This window comes from Cibotium barometz, chromosome 29 (genome assembly GCF_041138505.1).
Source record: "Cibotium barometz isolate CiBa-2024 chromosome 29, ASM4113850v1, whole genome shotgun sequence".
Classification (NCBI taxonomy): Eukaryota; Viridiplantae; Streptophyta; class Polypodiopsida; order Cyatheales; family Cibotiaceae; genus Cibotium; species Cibotium barometz.
Window position 1 is genome coordinate 24845496 of NC_141074.1, and position 15674 is coordinate 24861169.

The window sequence follows — 15674 nt, forward strand, 5'->3', positions numbered from 1 at the left end:
GCAAAAGTAAATTCTTCAAAACATCCTTGGAGTACCTTGGACATGTTGTTTTAGCAGACGGTATTTCTGTGGATCCGAAGAAAATACAGGTTATTGTCAATTGGCCAACTCCCACAAACATCCATGATGTTCGTTCTTCTTTCTTAGGACTTGCCAACTTCTATCACACAAAGGTTCATCGATTTTCAGAAATAGCTACTCCTCTCACAGAACTTTTAAAGTCTGCTCCTGCATTCCAGTGGACTGAAGCCGCAACACAAGCTTTTGAAAGATTGAAGACAGCTTTGACCACAACTCTTGTCATGGCTATTCTTGACCCTACTCTTTCTTTTGATGTTTATATGAATGCTTCCAATATTGCCACTAGTGCCGTCTTGATGCAACAAGGACGTGCTATTGCATTTGACAATCATAAGCACTTTGCGACTCAAGTAAGATACCCAGTATATGATAAGGAATTTTTGGCTATTGTTCATGCTTATCGTGCATGGAAACATTATCTCCTTGGTGCGGATTCAGTGGTGAAAACAGATCATTATTCTTTGAAATACATATTCCCGCAGCTAGTTATGAATGCTAGGCAAGCGCGTTGGGTCGAATTCTTAGCCAATTTTCATATGACAATTGAGTATGTTCGTGGCTGGTCTTACCAATGTGGTTGCGGATGCCCTGAGTGGTATGCCGCCAGCTTCGGTCTTGGCTATTTCTACAGTTGAAATGAATATACCTCAAAGTTTCAAGGATCGTTATTCAAAGGATTGTGATTTTGGAAATGCATTTCAAATTCTCAATTCTCAGAATGTAACTCCTTCCGAATTGAAGATTTATGGAGCATATACATTAGTGGATGGTTTATTATATTATTAGGATCGTATTTGTGTACCTCATGATACTCATGTTCGAAGAGTCTTGGTGAAAGAACATCACGAGGTCACTTATACTGCACACCCAAGCATCAACAAGAAATATCGTCTTTTGACGGCTACATACTATTGGCCTCAAATGAAGCAAGATGTTATTAAGTTTGTCACAGCATGTCTTTCGTGCCAACGTATGAAAGTTAGCAGACAAGTTCCAGCTGGTGTTCTTCAACCACTTCCAGTTCCCAATGAATGCTGGGAAAGTATTAGTCTGGATTTTATCACTTCATTGCCATGTTCTTCTAAAGGCAATACACAGATTCTTGTGGTGGTTGACAGATTTTCTAAGATGGCACATTTCATTCCGTGCAAGAAAGCAGCCCAGGCTTCGGATATTGCAATACTATTCATACAATATATCTTCAAACTTCATGGGGTGCCAAAATCTATAGTTTCTGATCGAGATCCAAAATTTACAGGACATTTTTGGACTTCGATATTCAAGTCTCTTGGTTCAAATTTACTCTTTAGCTCTGCTTATCATGCACAAACAGATGGACAAACGAAACGAGTTAATCAGATTCTGGAAGAAATGCTGCGTCATTATGTTCAGTCTCGATTAGCATCATGGAAAGAATATTTACCTTTGGTGGAATTTGCTTATAATAATTCTTATCATTCAGCTATTGGAATGACACCTTTTCAAGCAGCTTATGGCCATACTCTCCTTATTCCTGCCAACTTTGTTCTTCAACATGAAATGGCTTTAGCAGACCAACTCATTCAAGAGATGCAAGATATTCTGTTACAGATTAAGGATAAGATGGTCAGCGTACAAGAGCAAAATCAGTGCAGAGCTAATAAGCATCGTCGTCACATTGACTTTCAAGAAGGAGACTTGGTATTATTATATATTACCCCTCATTGATACAAGACAATGAAATCAGTCTTTCGAAAGCTTCGCCCAAGATATTATGGATTTGGCAAAGTGATGAAGACTTACAGGAATATCCAGAACTTCTTTGGGAATTCTTTCAAAGATAACCATCTCTTCTTAGTCGGAGTCTTATTTTAAGTGGGAGGGAATGTCATGATTGTGACTAACTCTCTTAATCTCTCCCTAATTACTCCTTAATCTCTCATTAACTGTAAAGACACCTGTGAAGGGTCACACCCTTGCTCATGGGTCACTATCAAAGGACATGTCTATTCATTAAAAGACACACCCCTAAGTCCTAAGGACATAAGGACATAACCATTGATTCAAGAGCCACACCCCTTCACAGGGATGTGCCTCTTCAGTTGTACCCTTTCGGCCTCTATTTAAGAAAGGCCCCCGTCTCAATGCAATCATTCAATCTTTTCTTGCAACATTTGTCTTATGTTCATTAATTAAGTCTTAATCATGTTAATAAAGCTATAAAAGCTTTATAGGTATAGACAATGGGAGGCGAAAGGAGTCCATACAATGGATGGGAACTCCGCTTCTACCAAGCGTCCTATTTGCGGTAATTGGATGCATTGTCCGTGATGACTTGAATGACATTTTCATGCAAGACCTACATGTAACACAATGGCAAATGCAATGACATTTTTAGAAGCTTGAACACAGATACTAGAGACATGAGAGTTAAAACTTAAATCGCAATGCACATAGTACATACTACATTCAAATTTTACCTCTATGATGGCTTGCTGGATATGATGATAGATAAAGTCATGCGATGTTTTTTGCCCCACCTTTCCGGTATCCACAACGCGTAAGAAGTATGTGCCGAGAGCGCATGAAATAAGGATATTCTTGATACTCCTCTTCTTCCGATCACTCCATCCATCGGAGAGGATAGAGCAACCATACTTTGCCCATCCTTTCCGCTCGGGTGTGAGCTTGTCGTTGATCCTTTGTCTCTTGTCATCAAGCGCGGTGGTGCGTATCTCATGGTAGGTGATACCATGCCATTCGCATGGGATGGCCCCACCTCTGCAATGGCCTTCACCATTTTGGTGCCACTGTGGGACCTTGAGCATATGGAAGGAGAGATTACAATCGATTACCGTGCATACAATCTCCTCATTCGCGGCTTTCATCTTTGCCTTCACATATGTGAAGCTGTTTATGTTTGCACCGATGGCGGTTTGCCTCATTGCTAGAGAGCTCTCCTCCTTGGCCTCTATGATTGGAAGTTGGAACTGCTTGAGGCAGAGTTGGAGCCGGATGGGATGGGGGAAGGACTCATGAATGCGAAGATACCGGACATGGAAGCTCCGGGCTCCCCCACGCCTACCGTTGCCTTGGTTGTGGATGAGCAAGTACTTCTTCACTACACTAGTCACAACTTGCACGGTGCAACTTCCCCACCAAGCTTGGACACATGTGCAGGGAGCCTCGTGGCACTACTTGTGTAGCCCTTCCCGCAAAAGCTGCACGTCCATTTTCATGATCCCGAATTACTAGTAGGTTTCTCACCGGTGGTGGTATATAAGGCAAAAGCCTCATGCTTTTCCTTTCCTCCGAACCTCATTGCTTGCAAGAGAGAGAGAGAGAGAGAGAGAGAGAGAGAGAGAGAGAGAGAGAGAGAGAGAGAGAAATGAAATGAAATGATATATTAACGTCTTCAGAAGGCCAAAATGACCTATGAGACCAAAAAGGTTACAACAATTGGTGGATCTGATACAATGTCTGTGTAAGAAAAGCTAAAAACAACTAACTGAAACTGAAATAACTAGAGAGAGAGAGAGAGGGGGAGAGGCTAGAGCCTAGGCCCTAGAGGGCGGGACTTGGGAGGGGGAGAGCTTGAAAGTTGAGAGGGAGAGAGTAGGGGGGGGGAGAGAGAGAGAGAGCTTGAGAGCTTGAGCCTTGAGCTTGAGGCTTGAGCCTTGAGAGAGACTGGAGAGCATGAGAGAGAGAGAGAGAGCTTGAGAGAGGTTATACAAGGGAGCGTAAGGCTCAGCCACCCACGCCCCAAACGGTTACAAAAACGGTAAAAAAAGGGATAAAAAAACGGGTGGAACGTCGAAAATGAACTTTTGTTTTTCCAGGCCCATTTTGCTCACGCACCGCACGGTACGGTACGAAATGTACCTTTTCATTTCGTACAGCTGCAGCGAAACGTGATTCAAAAAAAAAACCATCTTGTATTCGTTTCGGCTGGATCGTTTCGTCCTGTCTCGTACTTTATGGTATGCGTCTCGCAAACAACTATGCTTTGAGGTACAAGAGTCACACCAGAATGGGGAGTGCTTGCAGTGTCTATAAACCAACCACACAAGCGATTTTTTCTAGGTTGATTTTCTTCACCAATAGGCAAAGCTGTGATACCAATGTAACGTGTGGAGACTTACAGATAAGGATTATACTTTGATAAATACTCTCAGCCCCTTTGTTCTTCACAATGTACAGCACAATGTAATGAAAGTAACAATGTAGAGAAGAGAGACAATACACAGGGTGGGTCCCAAATACGCTATGAAGGGGCCCCGCCACCTATGGTGTATTTGCTTTATTGAATGAGTAGACTGATAGATTGCTGGCTGTAAATAACTAGGACTGAATTGACTTGGATACCTTCACTTGGCTGAGATTGCCTACAGCCTGAAGATTGCCCCTTGATCTACACTTTCCACCTTCCCTTTAGGTGCTTCTTGTCTGTCTTAGTCCTTGAACTATGGCTCTTGCAGAGAATATGAGATGAATGATGCAAAAGGCTGATCATCACTTATGAAGGCTACCCCATATGCTGGTTGGTTTGCTATGCTGCTGTCGGCCTGTGCACGACTCGGAAAAGAAGCAGCTACTTGCCATGGCTTCACACACGTGTGGGTCTGGGCAGACTTTGCTTCTGGCCAACAAGGCTCCATGGGCTTCCTAGAGCTGGCTTATGGCCTATGGATAGCGCCTATAGCCATGGATAGCGCCTATAGCCATGGGCTCTTTTTTTAAGGGGCTCTTGGACAAGCCCTGCATGGCTTTCCATGAGATCATAGTTGTTTCTCGTACGCGTACGAACCTGTTCGTACGGTACGATACCGTACGAATTCGTACGATATCGTACGAAACGATATGCCCGTTTTTAGCCGTTGCGCCGCCGCCTGCGCCGTTTTGTAGCCGTTTGCTGGCCGTTTTTGGCTTGCTTTGTGGCCCATGTGTTTGCTTGGCCCATTGGACATGCATGCTACATGCTCATTGCTTATAAAATGCCCACCCCCTAAGCTTCTCTCAAAGCTCTAGCCTCTCATTACTCAAGTGAGTCGTGACCATCAAGCCCCCCCCTCTCTTGAGTCTTGCTCAAGTGACCATCAAGCCCCCCCCCCCCCCCCCCTCTCTCTCTCTCTCTCTCTTCGCAGGTTCAGTTTCAGGAACCTCGAACGAAACTTTGGCTTTTTGACACTCTAGTGACATCAGCTATGCTTTATGGAGTGCAGATATGGGGACCTTCAGTGGGCCATCACAGCGCAGGCGGGTGGAGAGGTATGGAGAGGCCTTTGGTATCTATGATTGCTAGGATTATTAGAGCCAAGGCTGTGGTACCTCATGAGATTATTCGAGCAGAGCTGGCGGCTGCCCCTCTGGTGATTGAGGCTCTTACGAGATCAGTCTCCTACATACATGGCTTGTGGGATCTCCCCCGAGACAGATATGCACGCCTCGCCCTGGAGTCCTCCCGACAGTTAGCTTTACAGGGAGACACGGCTTGTTGGTATGGACAGATGACATCTTGGTTCCAAGCACATGGTTTTAGCATGGACAGATTGCCTCCCTTCCAGTATTCTCTGGAGGCACCCTCTCTCACTCTCACACGGACAGAGATTACCAGACTCATCCGTCAGGATTTAGTTCAGCTGGACATTAGGAGGACGTGGATACAGCCGACTGAGGAGCTGGGCACGAAGATGGCTTTCTACAGAGAGCATTTTCTTCAGCTCACAGCAGATGGTTTTGTGATCAGACCCAGTTACATGGATGTACACTTGTCTCATGCAGTACGATGTGCTATTGGTCAGATTCGCACATCCTCACACCAGCTTGAGATTGAGATTGGCCGATATAGAGGTATACCAGCTGAGGCCAGGATATGCCGAGTATGCCATGGGGAGCCAGAGACAGAGCTGCATTATATATGCCATTGTACTGCATACTATGAGATACGTGGTCGTTTCCACTGTTTATTCAGAGAGGGTTTTGGACCACTTTCCAGAGTCATGGGGTTACCAGGACCAGAGGTGTTTGGGATTGTTCTTGCTTGAGCTGCGGAGACATAGAGATAGCCTGCTTAGGCGCACAGAGAGCCAGACTCAGAGGCACATTACAGACTTCTTTAGTCCAGCCATCACTGCGCCAGATGGACCACAGCAGCAGCAGGACATGGATACCGCCCACACCAGGGGTACACTGATTGATCGTGCGATTGAGCTTGGGTGGTCCAGACGCCCACGTCTACGGAGGAGGGCATCCCAGCATAGACGGAGGTTGCAGCGGCAGATTCGGATTATTCTTGCGAGGCATGCGAGACACCCAGTCAGGGTGCTCACCACAGAGGATATTGAGGAGATCCGCCAGTGTCCGATGCGGCACATATTATGAGATGGAGGCACCTCCATAGTGTACCTTCCAGTTCCACTTTCATTTTCTAGGTGCCAGTAGTATCATCTTTATTTTTCATTTTTTATTTTTCATTAGTTTTCATTTTCTGGGTTTTTTTATCCAGACATTGTATCAGATCCACCATGATGTAACTTTTGGTCTCATAGGTCATTATGGCCTTTTGAAGACGTTAATATAACATTTCATTTCATTTCAACTCTCAACTTTCAAGCCACTCTCTCCCCCATAGGCCCTCTCTCAAGCCTCTCTCTCTCTCAAGCCTTTAGGCTCTCTCTCTCTCAAGAGTCAAGACTCAAGCCTCACTCTCTCATTTTCTCAAGCCTCTCTCTCTCTCTCTCTCTCTCTCTCTCAAGCCTATCCATCTCTTGAATCTTCTAACTTCTCTCTCTCTATTACAATGACTAGGGAGAAGAATGAAGCCTTCAATGTGCATGCTATCCATGTAGAGAAAGCCGATGGAAAGTCCAAGTCATATAGGTGGACTTGTAAGTATTGTGGCAAACAATACACAAGTGGAGTTACTAGGCTTCTCCAACATGTTGGAAAGGTGGGGGGGCAAGTTGCGCCGTGCAAGGAAGTCCCCCTTGCTATATCCGATGAGATCTACAACAAGCTCAAGGGTGGATTGGGTGCTCACTATGATAGTGGTAGAAGCTCAAGGGCGGATGATGAGGTCATTTCCCCGCCTTGTGATACATCCTCCCCCGCCGCCTCCATCGGTGCTGCCTCCGCCTCCCCAAAGAGACAAAGGCTTGAGTCTCCCATGAGGCAAGCCACTCTAGCCCAAGCCACCGGGGGGTTCTCTTCTTCTCTATCACATCTCCGAGAACGGCAACGGCTAGCGGATATAGAGATTGCACGCACCATGATTGAGTGCAATCTCTCATTCCATGTGCTCAAGGTAGATCAATGGAAGTCAATGGTGAAAGCCATTGCAAATGTGGGCCCATGTGAAGGATGGACCGGTGTCTCCTATCATGACATGCGCACGAAGAGGCTTGTGGATGAGAGGGAGAGAATCGATAGATCTCTCAATCCGGTGCGGGCGGCATGGTCCAAGTATGGGTGTAGCATCCTCTCCGACGGATGGAGTGACCGGAAGAAGAGAGGCATCATCAATATACTTGTCTCTTGCCCTCTTGGCACATACTTTGTGCGGGGCGTGGATTCCGGAAAGGCGGGGAGGAAAACATTGGGTGCATTCATATATCGCCATATCAAGCAAGCCATCATGGAGGTAAGTTTCAACTTTCAAATTGCACTAAAGTCTTTAAAGTTTAGGCTTTAGTATATGTGATATGATCATATGTGACTATATCATGACTCAAGTCCCATACCGCATACGCTCATTGCATCCATTCATGTGCATTGTGACATGTAGGTTGGATCGAAGAACGTGGTGCAAGTCATCACCGACAACGCTTCAAATTGCCTTCGGATGGGGAAGTTGCTCGAGGAGGACTATCCCTCCATAGTATGGACGCCTTGTGCCTCCCATTGCATTAACTTGCTCATGGAGGATATGGGCAAGTTAGTGTGGATGAAGGAAGTAACGACCGAAGCTATCTCTATTGTCACCTTCTTCACCACAAAGGTGAAGGTACTTGCCATGTTCCGCGAACATAGCAAGTTGGAATTGAAGAAGCCTTCATCTACACGCTTCGCCTACATGTGGCTCCTCTTGGAGCGCCTCCACGATGTGAAATCCTCCCTTTGCCAAACAGTGGTCTCCACAATGTGGAATGAGTGGGATGAGCAAGAATCGGCGGAGGCCAAAGCCATGCAACAGCTTTGCCTAAAGGAGGAGTTTTGGCAGTCGGTCCGCACTATTGTCATTGTGGTCACGCCCTTCTATAGGGTATTGCGGATGACCGACATGGAGGGAGCCACCGTGGGCCTTCTTGTTCACTTCATGAGAGAGGCCATAGCAGAGTTACGCGCTTCTCCCTCCATCGACGAGGAGAAGCGCGATGGTATGTTGGCCATTGTGGAGAAGAGACGGAAGTGGATGCGAAGACCTATCCATGGTCTTGCCGCTTTATTGCATCCAGCTTACAAATCACCCGCCCTCTTCACCAACGTGGAGCTACTTGAAGCCTGAGATGCTTACTTGCCCAAAGCATTGTCGGAGGATCGCCATGGGAAGTTCCTTGAGGAGCTCATAAGCTACAATGACCAAAGGGGAGGAGCCGCGTTTGCATCTACTACCTGTTGGAAGAGGGAATCCCTTGTGAAGCCCCTCTTTTGGTGGGAGACATTTGGGTATGCGCTCTCAAGCCTCCAAAAGGTGGCTTTGAGAATCCTAGCTCAGGATTGCTCTTCAAGTGCATGTGAGAGGAACTGGAGTTCCTACTCACTTGTACACACGAAGCTACGTAATCGCTTGAGCACGCAACAGTTAGAGCGGCTAGTGTATTGCCGCGCTAACTTGCGCATGGTGCGCTCAATGCAAAAGATGGAATCGGCGAGACAGGTATAAGTTACAACTTATAAGTTATAAGTTATAAGCATTCAAATTTCAAACTTCAATGTTTATTGAAATTTGGAACCAAATTCTAATACATTGCTTGTCACTTGATCATTGTACAATGTAGGTGAATGTGGATGCATTCAAGCTCACAGGGGGCACTCTTGAGAGTGTAAACAAAGTGCAGGATGAGGAGGAGGAGAGGATTTATGCAGAGATCTATCGAGAGCTCGAGTCATTTGATCGACGACCTACTCGCACTCGTCGTAGACGTGGAGGTAGTGGCAGAGCAGTGCAAGTAGGAAGCCGTCGATGCACGGTTCGTGGTGCTTCCAGGGACATAGTGCATACCTATGTGCGGCGTGGATCGGGTAGCTCCACACTCGCTCTTGCAGATGAGGATGCTCCCTTTGGCTTCTCACATGAGCTTAGAGTGCCCGAGTTCGATGATGAGGGCAACCTTCTTAGCGATGGCGACTTCGGCGAGGCCACTGATGTGTCCTCTTCTCATGAGGATGATTTCAGCGAGAGCTCTGATAGTGATGCCTTTGTCTAGTCTCTCCTTGGGCCTTGGCTCTAGCCTCTGTTTTTGTACTCGCGCCTAGCGCGCATGATCGCATCGCACCTCTATACTTTATCTACTTTTGTTTGTCACTTCAAACTTGTTTAGTTGTTTTTAATGATATTTTGGTTTGAAACAACTTCTCTAGACTCTACCCTTCCAAATTGAAAATGTCTATGTTTGTAGGTGTTCTTTAATTAAAAAAACCGTATTTTATCGTACGGTATCCCAAAATTTCATATCGTACCGAATCGTACCGTACGGTATCGTACCGTACGGTATCGTATTTTCGTACCGTGACAACTATGCATGAGATAGACTTCTTCAAAGCCCATCTCTTGACCTAGACTGGTGCCCGTGCATCCGGCTGGAATCCTAATAGATGCCCGGTACACCTCTACATTGTTCCAGAGGGTTACACAGATGGACATGCATGACTTCATGTGCAGGACTTGCAGACTTGACCGTGACCCTCTACAGTGGATCCTTGGTTGAGTTGTCCCGGACAAGGGCTTGCAAAGGGCCAATACCTGCACCTTCTTAACATATATGTCCACGTGGCTTCCAAGTGCGGGATGCATGTGACAATGAAAGGGGGAAAGCAGGAAAAGCACCCGCTTGATTTTACGAGAAAAACTATATGAAGACTTTTGAGAGCAGGTGTCGAAGAAGCTTTTGCCTTCCACTTTTGAATGTTTGGGATTGCCCATGCTTAAATAGACCTCGTGTGAAGTCTCTTTGCTATCTTGGTTGAATTCAGGAGCTCCAAGAGGGTCTTGCAGTTCAGACTCAAGCTTTCACAACTATTCTCCCCTAGAGAGAGGAAGAAAGGAGTCAAAATCTTTCAAAATTTAGCGTTGTAGTCATGGATGGTCTCTTTTTCCTTGAGTTTATTTGTCCTCACTTCCTCAAAATTAAAGGGAAGAAACTGAAGATAGAAAGTCTGCTTGAAATCTTTTCATGTGGTGACTGCCTTGTCTTTGAGCCCAAAAGCCATCTACCAATCATTGGTTTTGTCTTTCAAACACATACCCATATAATGTAGCTTGAACTTCTTTGAGAAGTTGTCATCACTAAAAGCAACGTCAATTCGACGAATGAGTGTTCCATCCATACCTTCTGAATTTGGTGGATTTCCTTTTGGGTCTGACTCCGCCTTTGGGTTCCCTCCTCTGTTTTTGGTTCTTCAATTTTTGAAGGAGAGGGGCTGCGTGTTCTCATGGTGTCTCCGTCACACTGGCTTATGAATTTTTGCTTTTGGTGGTGGCATTTGCAAAAAACACACTGGTTTCATCCTTCCCAAAGGTTTTTCAGAAAATAATTAGGACATGGCAAGATAAGAAGGATCCCCTCCTGTATCTGTTACCTGCTTGCTCTCTCTTCAAATCCAGGTACATTCAGTATATGTTTATTGGCAGTAGGATGATCCATTGCCTGGCAGCAATTTTTTGACCAGGTACTCTTTCAAATGTTCCAACTTTGCCTCAAGGTCTTGGCATCATGACTTCCTTCCCCCTACTCCAGTACCCCTAATGCAATGTACAGTGCATGTGTTTAAGTAGATCTCTAGTGCGGCATGATTGGTAATTTGCGTGATTTATGCATGTGAATGTTTTGTTGATTATTTCAATTCAGGGCATTTGTAAAATTTGATTTCTGTTTGATTGTAGGTCTTTTCGACCCAAGCACACCTTTGGATTTTGTAGGCAAAGAAATTGTGAGATGCATAGAGTTGGCAAAGGAAGGGATACATGCAATACTCCTTGTGCTGTCAACAAGGAATCGTTTCACAGCTGAAGAGTTGGCAGCAACTGAAGGCTTGCAGGCATTGTTTGGACCTAAAATAATAAATTATATGATTGTAGTTTTCACTGGTGGTGATGAACTTGCTGAAGATGATGAAGATCTGGATGGCTACCTCAACGACAATGCACCCTATACTCTTTTGGTGATTTCTTCTGTCCTTTTCTCCAGTGGTCTGTTTTTGCGCATGTGCTGAAAGGCAAGGGCTGTTTTTCCATTGAAGCAATTTTTTTTGGGTCTTCTGAAAAAGTAGGCTCCTTAGTAAACTATGGACAAGCATGGGGGAAAAAGAGATGAATCACTCATTGTTGGTGAAACAGATTTCACAGCAAGTTAACCCTGTTTCTCGGTTTATGGCACTACAGACAATTTAACCTTTGTCTAAAGGATAATAATGGACACCAGTAGTTGCCTTACGTGCTAGGAAGTGGGGGAAGGGCTGCTGAGGAACGGGTGACCATTGTCTAGTCTCTTTCATCTGGTTTTGGGCGAAGGTTTCGAGAGTTTAGCGGCACGAGCTACCAGGCAGGAGGTGACAGGCCACAGAGAAACTGATAAAAAGGAAGGAAAGTGGGGATAGTGAGCCCAGCCGAAGCAGAAAAGAGGCAATAAAGGTAGCAAGGGGATCTTTCAGAGTGACAGCGGGCAGCACAAGACCAGGAGGGGAAGGGAGGAGGCAATCTGTAACATGGTCAGCCCACTATGCTTTGTGTGGTCAAATTCTTTAACTTTGATCATTAGAAAAGCTCTTTTTGGCAAGAAAACTGATATAAAACCTGTTTTAATGGTTTTCGGGCGATAAAAAACATCCAAAAAGCAGTTTTTAGGATTTCTGAAATTTCTGTCCGTACATGCCCTTACAGCTTCGTACATGTCCGTATAGCTCCGTACACGCGTCAGTATCGCCCATGCATATGCTGAAGAAGGTGTTGTACATCTGAAAAGCAAGTTGGAGAAGGTGTTGATGGCGAAGAAGAAGCTCTCTATGATCATAATGATGCCCACACACTCCACGATCTCCTTCAATCTTCAATGATCTTGTTCATGGTACTACAAGAGAAGTTCAATCCTTTTCATACTTGTAAGAGACCCTGCTTTTTGCCAAAAAGCCTTCATGCTTTTGCTTTGCCTTCTTATGCTTTGCTTTTCTCTTGTTGCCTTTGCTTTTGCTCTTTTTTACTTTTACTAATTAAATATTACTCAACTTTTGGTGCTTTAAGGCCTTGCCTTTTGGCCTTAGAGTTTCGTTTTGAGAAAGCGCCTTTTAGCTTTTTGGTCCGGCTCAGTCTCCTCTTGCCAATGGTGTCCTTGGCTCGTGGTCAACCCTGTTTGACCTTTTGCTTTTTGACCAAGAATGGTGCTTTTTTCTTAATCAAACCTTATGGACCCTATCCCCATGTCTTCTTCCACCTGTCTGGTGTTTGGGCATGGATTTCATCATGTGAAATAGAGCCAGGAGGACCAAATAGTTACAGGAGCACAGGAGTGCCGAGCACGTGGAGCGGGAGCACCATCGTGCAGGGGGCCATCGTCCTTGGGGGACAACCCCGGGTGGCAGGGGACACCAGATGAGGACGATGGCAGGGCACTAACGAGGGCATGATGCTCTAGCTCGTGGCTCGGTGGGACAGCCAAGATTGTGAGCCTCGCTCATGGTTGTCATGGTTGGGTGGCGAGTATGCCTGCACCCAGATATGTGTCTCTTCCGCTGTTTCCTAGAGTTACTGTGTTTGCTGCTGTTGCAGGTCTTCCAAGTTCTCGGAGTCGACCGGGGTCTTTGACAAAAAGTATAGCTGAGTGTGTGCTGATTTCTTTGTGCATGGTTGAGAATGATATTTTATGCTTATAAGATATCAATATACTTCACAAGGAGGATTTCAGCCATCCTTGCTTCCTCGGTCTCGGTGCCCTAGTGGATCTCGGAGTCCTGTGTGAGCCCGTGAGCCCAAGTTGGGAGCTTATCATAGATATTGTTGTTGCTCGGCACATTTGGTGAGCCAAATGCAGCAAAACCATTGATGGATTCATCACCCGTCGATAGAGACTATCCGCTTTATTTGGATGGATAGCATCCTCAAATTTTAGCAGGCAACCCGGGGTGATGGGAGCAGCTCACATGTGTGTTGGATTGCATGTGGGTGCAGTGCAGCCTTGGTTCTACGACTTATAGCTTCACTCTTTGTGCGAGTTGCATCTCCAACACTATAATCATTGTATCTTTTGCATTCCTTTTACATTCAGCACAACCTGTAACAATCTTCCACCATTAGTAGAGTCTGCATCTTGAACTTCCATGCACTATAATTGTTTTTCTCAAGTTTGCTTGCATCACCAAGCAAGGAGATATGACTTGGAGCTATTATAGTTGATAACAGAGCTAAAAGGAGTGTATTTGCAAAAGTAATATATAATAAAGAATGCTAGGAAGAACCTCTAGCCAAGAGCTAGGAAGAATGCCTCTTGCTGATTTTGAATCACAATGAGGGAGTGATGAATGTAGAATGAAAGAATAATCTAACCGATGGACCCAACTATGCATGCAAAATAGGCCTTTGATGGAGGCCTAATCCTCATGGAATCATAATATCCATCTATGACATGTTAGAATGCATCTTAGAAATCATACTGCATCATTCATATGCCATATACACTCTCACATGGTTGGTGTAGAGTGCTTCTACATTTCAGGCTTGATTTCCTCAACTACCCAAGCTACATATAGTCCAGATTCCTAGAGCTAATTAACTTTTCTACGCATCAAAAGATGAAATGTTCCTCACATTACTCTCTTATATTTTCACCATTGGGATCGAGAAGATGCTTTGAAGATGAAGGAATTCGACTGTAGTACATACGAGGTACATAGTTGTGAAGCCTAATAACCCTTGCCCTTGTAAATTTTAGTAGTAGTGTATCTCAATGCGTATCGGGTCATCTTTTTTCTGTATGAAACTTCTGGTCAAGGTTTATATCTTCTATAAGGGCAAGCGCTTAAGTTGATAGAACGGACTTGTTTTGAATGTTTTTATTTGAGACTGCGTGCCTTCACAATCAAGAATCAAGGTAATAGAAGATTCCCTCATCCAATTTACAACATCGACTTTGCTAAAGTTGATTGATTGATTGGACTTCACAAATAATGCAGGAACTCTTGAAGGAGTGTAATGGTCGTCGGGTGCTTTTTGATAATAAGACCGCAGATCAATACAAGAAGAACAGGCAAGTTTCTGTGCTTCTTGAGATGGTGGAAAAAGTGCTTGTAGACAATAGTGGTCAGCCTTACTCCAATGACTTGTTCCAAGGAGCAAAGGTAACTGCAGAAAGACCCTTTGATAAGTGCATTCAAAGGATGTGAGTTTTTGTATGCAATGGATTTGTGATGCATTTCCTTTTTGTGTTTTCAGGACCGAGCCAATAAATGCATTCAAGGAGAAGAGTTAAAATCATTGCATGGCTCTCCCTATGAAGAAGTATTAAGTTTAAGAGAAGAAATGGAGAAAGCACATGCAGAGCAGCTCCGATTGGTCACTTCCTTGGTAGTATTTTTTGTATCTCTTTCTCTTGAATGGTAGGAAGATGTTTGATTTTCTTTTTCTCTGGAAAGTTTGACATATTATGGGGCTTGTAGTTAGAAGAGAAGCTGCGGGTTCACACAGAGCAATTAGAAAATCATCTTAATAAAGAAAGGCTTGCCAGGGAGGAGGTTGAACGTTTTGCTCGAGAAGCCAAGGAAAAGTCTGATGCTGATATCAGAATTCTACGAGATGAATTAGAGAAAGCAAATTGTGAGAGAGAAGAATTGATAAGAAAGTATGGTCAAGTTTCCAAAGGACCATCTTGCACCATTTTGTAAGTGAGCTATCAAACAGGTGGTATATGTGCTTATATTGCATGTACATAGGAGACAGTTTTCAAAATTGCACTTAAGTTGCAGCCACTTGCAAGTAAAAGGTAGGTAGCCAAGGACGACTTTGGATATTACTACAGATATGAGGATGAAAGATCCCAAGGACATGGTACACCAACCTGTTAAGATATTTAGTTGGTGAAGATGCTTTTTTATCTTGTGTATTCTCATAACGTGGAAACTAGTGTAAGTGGAGCCCAACTCAGCAAAAATTGAGACTCTCCTATTTTTATGTTGTGTTGCTTTTTTCTTGTTGCAATATCTTCTCTCAAGTTAAGCCCATGTTTGGTCATGCTCTGAGAAGTGATTTCTAATCATGTGAAATAGTTGATGGGAAGTATTACGTATTGCTTGCAGTAGCATGATTAAGTGTTGAGCTTCTGACCTTGCCGTGGTAGCGGCGGAGAGTGAGCGAAGGGGGCAAGGACTTCCTTATTAGGACTATCTGACACGGTGTTGGAGTCATGGGACCA

The 15674-nt window shown here is 44.6% G+C and overlaps 2 protein-coding genes and 1 pseudogene across 3 annotated transcripts in view; all 3 read left to right on the top strand.

Moving 5' to 3' along the window:
- LOC147621969 (immune-associated nucleotide-binding protein 9-like) overlaps nt 1-15460 on the top strand; it is a 64091-nt gene extending 48631 nt beyond the window's left edge. The window contains exons 2-5 of one of the 2 annotated variants that reach the window (XM_086822997.1): nt 11162-11439; nt 14440-14604; nt 14699-14830; nt 14991-15460. In XM_086822997.1, coding sequence (XP_086679123.1) covers nt 11162-11439; nt 14440-14604; nt 14699-14830; nt 14991-15002 — 587 coding nt within the window. In that variant the 3' untranslated portion in view covers nt 15003-15460. Of the gene's footprint in view, nt 1-11161; nt 11440-14439; nt 14605-14698; nt 14831-14922 lie in introns of both variants that reach the window. The other variant, XM_086822995.1, reaches the window with a different exon arrangement.
- Nucleotides 7763-9087, top strand: LOC147621970 (uncharacterized; annotated as a pseudogene).
- LOC147621971 (uncharacterized) lies at nt 9057-9593 on the top strand (the record flags this gene model as incomplete). Its single annotated transcript, XM_086822728.1, has 1 exon — nt 9057-9593. A coding segment is annotated over one exon (429 nt), but the record flags the coding sequence as incomplete, so codon positions are not given.
- Nucleotides 15461-15674: the final 214 nt, after the last annotated feature.